General features: G+C 55.8%; 1 protein-coding gene across 2 annotated transcripts; it reads left to right on the top strand.

The window, feature by feature from the left end:
* Positions 1-1,446: 1,446 nt before the first annotated feature.
* LOC128502892 (vesicle-associated membrane protein-associated protein A-like) lies at positions 1,447-5,444 on the top strand. 2 transcript variants are annotated; one of them, XR_008355174.1, is made up of 2 exons: positions 1,447-1,628; positions 5,157-5,281. XR_008355174.1 is itself a non-coding variant. In XM_053472845.1 (2 exons), exons 1-2 carry the CDS (start codon positions 4,183-4,185, stop codon positions 5,420-5,422), a joined length of 270 nt encoding a protein of 89 aa, XP_053328820.1. In that variant the 5' UTR covers positions 4,155-4,182; the 3' UTR covers positions 5,423-5,444. The 2 variants fall into 2 exon arrangements, 1 of the variants encoding a protein (XP_053328820.1); XM_053472845.1 differs by lacking the exon at positions 1,447-1,628 and adding an exon at positions 4,155-4,186 and having other exon boundaries at positions 5,157-5,444.
* The last annotated feature ends 310 nt before the right edge of the window (positions 5,445-5,754 follow it).

Consider the following 5,754-nt stretch of genomic DNA (forward strand, 5'->3'; position numbering starts at 1 on the left):
TGAAGACCACGGGGGTCAGAATGGGCCTGAGTGGGCAGTTGACTGGGTGCCGAACAGGGATAGGCCTTGGCGGCATTTTTTGAATGTTGGGGGAGGGGTTAACGGTAGGGCTATTTAAGTGATGGGCGCCAATGGGGTAAGCACCATTTTCTGTCACTTACCATTCCTGTTTGTCGTCTTGGCTGTCTCCTGTCTCTCCTTCTTTTCTCTCTCGGTGTGTTTTTTCTCCCCTCTTGTCTTCCCTGCAGGTCGACATGGATCTGGAGGTGGAGAAGATTCTGGAGGGCGTTCGTCAGGCGGCTCTGCAGCGTGGTCCGGAGTGGCTGAAGGAGCAGCTGGCTCCAGTCTTCAACCAGGCCGGTGTTCCAAAGAGGCCTGCTCGGAGGATCCGGCCGCCACGTCGACTGCAGCCGGACGAGGCCTCGGGGGCTGAAGACGGAGTCGTCGGCACGCCTGGCCGTACCGCCGGAGTTGAGCCCGGTCCCTCGCGCTCCTCCGGTGGTGCGGTTGCGAGCGGTGTGCGCAGCAGGCGGAGGAGGCGTCCGCCGCAGCGGTTGAGCCCCGGCGGGTGCTCACCGCGTCATCCGTGATCCAGTGGCGTGGAGCGGTCGGCAGTAGGCCGCGGCGGGGCGGCAGGCCGCTCCAGGGCTGGCAGCGTGTCCGGGGTCGTTCCGGAGGAGCGGGCGGGTCCGGAGTCGGAGTTGGAGCCCAGCAGGGATGCTGCAGCTGATCCTGGGCTGTCGCCCAGCGAAGATTCCTCCGGCAGCGGGGTGCAGGAGAAGCGTGGTCGGCAGGACGGCCGTGTGTTGCCGGCACAGAGGCCTGTATTCCGGCATTCGGGACGAAGCAGCGCTGGACGGTCCAGGCGAATTCCTGGGGCAGCGGGGGGTGCTGGTTCCGGCCCTGCCGTTAGTAGTGCTGGGGGGGGCTTAGGAAGGGGTCGGCTGGGGTTCCTGGTGCTTTAGTTTCAGGGTCTGCTGGGTTGCTGTCAGAGGTGGCCGGTGGTTTAGCTTTGGGGGGTGGGGGGTCGCTTCTTGGTAGTGAGGTAGTGTTTTCCAGGGGGGGCAGCCCTGGGTCTTCTGCTGGTTCCTCGGTGCTGGGAGGTGGGGGGGCTAGTGTTGAGGGTCTGCGTACTTCCAGGCCTGGGGTTTCTCCCTCTAGGGTTGCGGTTGGTTCCTCCCGGGGTAGTTCTCGCAGGCGTCGGCGCTCTGGTAGTGGGGGTAGAAGGGGGTTGGGTCGGCAGCCCTCTGGGGTTTTGCTTAGTGGTTCTTCTAGGCGTCGGGCCCGGCGCTCTGTTTCGAGGGGTTCATCTTCTTCTGAAGGTTCCCACATTGGGGTTCGGGGTAGGCAGCGTGGGAGGGTTGGTGGCAGGCAGGGGGGTCAGTGTGATAGGGACCGCGGTGGACAGGGGGAGAGGTGTCGGTCTAGGGCTGGGAGGGTCAGAGGGCATTCTTCAGCGGCTCCGTTCAGGCGTTTGTCTACCTCCAGATCTCGTTCGGACGATGGGACCAGGAGACCAGCGGTGGATCAGCCCAGGAGTGTGGCTTTGGAGTCGGCTCCGAGGGAGTCAGCAGCAACTCATCAGGATGCTACGGCCCAGCGGTCTGGGACGGCCAGGGGCCAGGCTGGTGAGTGCATAGAGCAACATGGCGCAGCGATTTCGGTGGCGCAAGAGCAAAGTGGTTCAGTTGCGGGTCTTTTGGATGGGTTGCGAGCGCTAGTGGCTTCTTGGAGTGGTGGGGGTGTTTCGGGTTCGCATTCTGGGGTGCAGCGTGCGTGGGTTCCGGGGGCGGTCGTTTCTGGGGGGGATAGGGCTTCCGTTTCTGGGGCTGCGGAGTTGGCTCCTCCGTCGGGCGGTGAGGTTGCAGCGGATGTCGCGGTCGGGGGGTCCAGTGGTGAGGCGGTGGCAGATAGTGGGGATGTAGTGCTCCGGAGGCGGCGCGGCAGACTGCTTATGTTTCCTTCTCGGGCCCTTTGGGGGTTCATTTGAAGTTGGAAGTGAAGGAAAAGATATGGAAGGGGGAGTTTGTGGAGCTATTTTCCTTACTTCCTCTGGAGGAGTCTTTTGAACCGAAAGAGGACGATAAGAAGGAGGATAAGAAAAAGGAGGAAGAGGATAAGAAGCGTAGGTACCGTAAGATCCCTAAGACTTTCGGGAATTGGCTCCGCGCTTTTTGTATTTTGGCAAGTGTCATCGGTGAGAAAACGCCGGACAAATGTTCGGCGTTATTCTGTTACGTTGATGGGATTTGGGAGGCCTATCGGGTGTATGGGGGTTGGGCATGGTGGCGTTATGATGAGCAATTTCGTCAGCGCTTAGCGGCTAACCCTGGCATGTGGTGGGATCAAATGGATCTTCCGCTTTGGCTCAAGCTCATGATGGCGCAGAAGGCGTCCCCCTTTCCAGGGGGGACCGGTGGAGGATCTCAGGGATCCACACCGGCCACAGGCAAGAAGGGAACTTGTTGGCAGTTTAACAAAAGCCAATGCAAGTGGGGGGCCTCGTGCAAGTTCCGACATGAGTGCTCCGGGTGCGGTGGGGCACATAGTTTGTCCAAGTGTTTCAAGCGGGCGAAGGCAGCCGGTTCCACTGTTCAGGCTGGGTCTAAAGGGGACAACACCGGTGAAGCGCGACGCGATGCTTCCGTGGCTAAACCGCTACGTTAGGCGGGATGATGCGGCGTTTCTGGACGCTGGGTTCGCGCATGGTTTTCCTATCCCCTTTCTGCCTAGGGAGGCTAGGCTGTCTCGTCGCAATTTGAAGTCGGTGGCTGCTTTTCCTGAAGTTGTGCGTGACAAACTGGCTAAGGAGGTTCAGTTGGGTCGTATGGCTGGCCCTTTCGTTGAGGCCCCGTTGGCCGGTTTTAGGGTTTCGCCGTTGGGGGTAGTTCCAAAACGGAAGGTGGGTAAGTACAAATTGATACATCACTTGTCTTACCCTAAGGGTTTGTCTGTCAATGATGATATTGATAAGGAGCTCTGTTCCGTTTCTTATACTTCGTTTGATAAGGCGGTTGATTTGGTGCGTGATTCTGGCCCCGGGGCTCTGATGGCGAAGGCGGATATTGAATCTGCCTTCCGTTTGCTTCCGATACATCCGGATTGCCATCACCTTTTGGGGTGTTGGTTCGATGGGGCATTTTATGTTGACTTGTGCCTCCCTATGGGGTGCTCTATTTCGTGTGCCTACTTCGAGAAGTTTAGTACCTTTGTTGAATGGGTTGTGCGGGAGGAGGCGGGTTGCCGTGCATTATTTGGACGATTTCTTTTGCGTGGGTCCAGCGGGTTCGGGTCAATGTCTGCATTTATTGCACACCTTGCAGCTGGTGGCTCGGTCGTTTGGGGTTCCTTTGGCGGCAGACAAGACAGAGGGTCCTTGTACCTGCCTTAGTTTCTTGGGGCTGGAGATTGACTCGGTAGCGGGAGTTTGTCGTCTTCCTGAGGATAAGTTAGCTGCGCTATGGGTTGGGGTTGCACAGGTTCGTTCCGCTAGGAAGGTTACCCTGAGGCAGTTGCAGTCGCTGCTGGGGCGGCTAAATTTTGCTTGTAGGGTCATCCCGGTGGGTCGTGTCTTTTCTCGGTCTTTGTCTCGGGCCACTGCTGGTGTGCGGTCAGCTCATCATAGGGTGCGGGTGTCTCGGAATATGCGGAATATCTTTCTGTCTAGGTTCAACGGTACGGTGTTTTTTCAGTTATCTTCGGTGTCGGCTGACTCGTTGTCGCTTTACACGGACGCGTCTGGTATTGTAGGGTTTGGGGCTTATTTTGGTGGCCAGTGGTGTGCGGCTCGTTGGCCCGATCATTGGTTTGCGAGTCCTTTAATTCGGAATTTAGCGTTTCTGGAATTGTTCCCGTTGGTGGTGGCTTTGACGTTGTGGGGTTGGCAGATGCGCAATCGCCGCGTGGTTTTCTTCACGGACAATTTGGCCGTGGTCCATTCCATTAATTTGTTGTCGGCATCCTCCCCTCCGGTAGTGCGTTTGCTTTGGTGGTTCGTTCTTTTATGTATGGAATTGAATGTGTCTTTCAGAGCGAAGCATGTGCCTGGTTATTTGAACGTGATTGCGGATTCTCTCTCTCGCTTGCAGTGGGAACGGTTTCGGCGAGAGGCGCCTATGGCCGAAGCGGAGGGTTTGCCTTGCCCGGAGGTGATGTGGAATCTCGGGACCGCATGCTTGCGGGATGGGTGAGGTCTTCCTTAGCTCCGGCGACCTGGGCTGCTTATGAGAAGGTTTGGCGAGATTCGGAGGCGTTGTCTAGTGTGGTTGGGGAGGCTGTCAGTGAGGGGGCTCGTTTAAATGTTTTGTTGTGGTTTGTGGCTAATTTGGCATTGCGTGGGGTGTCACCTTCCCAAGTTGACAAGTGCATGGCGGCATTGGCCTTTATGTTTCAGTTGCGTGGTTGGGCGGATTTGACTAAATCTTTTCTGGTTCGACGCATGTTGCGGGGCATGAGGAAGGGCAGGCGGCGCCCGGATACTAGGCGTCCGCTTTCTGCTGGACTGTTGCGGAAGTTGCTTCAGGTTTTGGGGGAGGTTTGCAGAGATGATTATGAAGTGGTGCTATTTCGGGCGGCCTTCGCGTTGGCTTTTTTCGGGGCGTTTCGGGTGTCAGAGTTGGTCAGCCCGCGAAAGTCGGTTCAGGGTGGTTTGGCATTTCCGGACGTGGTGTGTGGCGAGGGGCAGGTGTCGGTCTGGTTGAGGTCGTCTAAAACGGATGTTTTTGGGAAGGGTAGGCAAGTGACGCTTTATGCTCTTCCGGGTGATTCGATTTGCCCGGTTGGTTGTGTGCAGCGGTTTTTGCGGGTACGGCCTCGCGGGGGTTTGTCTTTTCTTATTCACTCTGATTTCTCACCTTTATCTAGGTTTCAGTTTTCTCGAGTGATGAGGTTGGGTTTGGAGAGACTTGGTGTGGGGGCTATGGAATTCGGCACGCACTCGTTCCGTATTGGGGCTGCTACGGAGGCTGCGAGGCTTGGTTTGGGGGATGAGGTTGTACGGCGCATAGGGCGTTGGGAATCGGGATGTTTTCGGAGATATGTCAGGCCGCAGAGGTTGTGGTTGGGGGAGTGATGGGTGTTGGTTGGGGGTTGGTGGTTTTCGGTTGTGCCTACCCTCTCCCCTATTTTCTTGTCCTGTTTTTCTGTTTACATTGCAGGGTCCCGGTTCATCTTGTGGATCATCGGCCATTCTCACGTTTATTGGGCCCGGAAGCTAGTGGAGGAATGTAAGAGACTTCAGTCTGAAATAATACAGCTGTCAGATGAAAATCAAGTCCTGAAAGATGAAAGCATTAAGATAAGGAAGGTCGTTACAGAGAAGTCGTCTAAAGCAATGCTGAGAGATCAAGGCAACCCTATCCCATCACTTGTTGTCATTGCTGCAATCTTCATCGGTTTCTTTTTAGGGAAGTTCATCTTGTAAATAAAGGCATGAAGTGCTCTGACTTTTCCTGTCTTTTTTTTTTTCTCTCCTGACCAGAAAGTTGTTTACCTACCATATCATTGGTAGCAGCGGCTCACTGGGGCCATGTTGCGTACGGCATCGTACGGGCACTGTGCCGTTAACAATATCACTATTAGGAAAGCAGATTAAAGAAAAACTCTTTGGCTAAAAAAAAAACAAAAAAAAACATGGGGAGTACCAAAAACTGCCAGTTTTAACCCCTTAACGACAATCCCCGTACATGTACGGGGTTGCCGTGCAACGGGTTAATGACAATGCTATAGTGATTGTGTGCTTTCCTCTCTTGAGCA

The sequence above is a fragment of the Spea bombifrons genome, chromosome 8 (genome assembly GCF_027358695.1).
Source record: "Spea bombifrons isolate aSpeBom1 chromosome 8, aSpeBom1.2.pri, whole genome shotgun sequence".
Lineage (NCBI taxonomy): Eukaryota > Metazoa > Chordata > Amphibia > Anura > Pelobatidae > Spea > Spea bombifrons.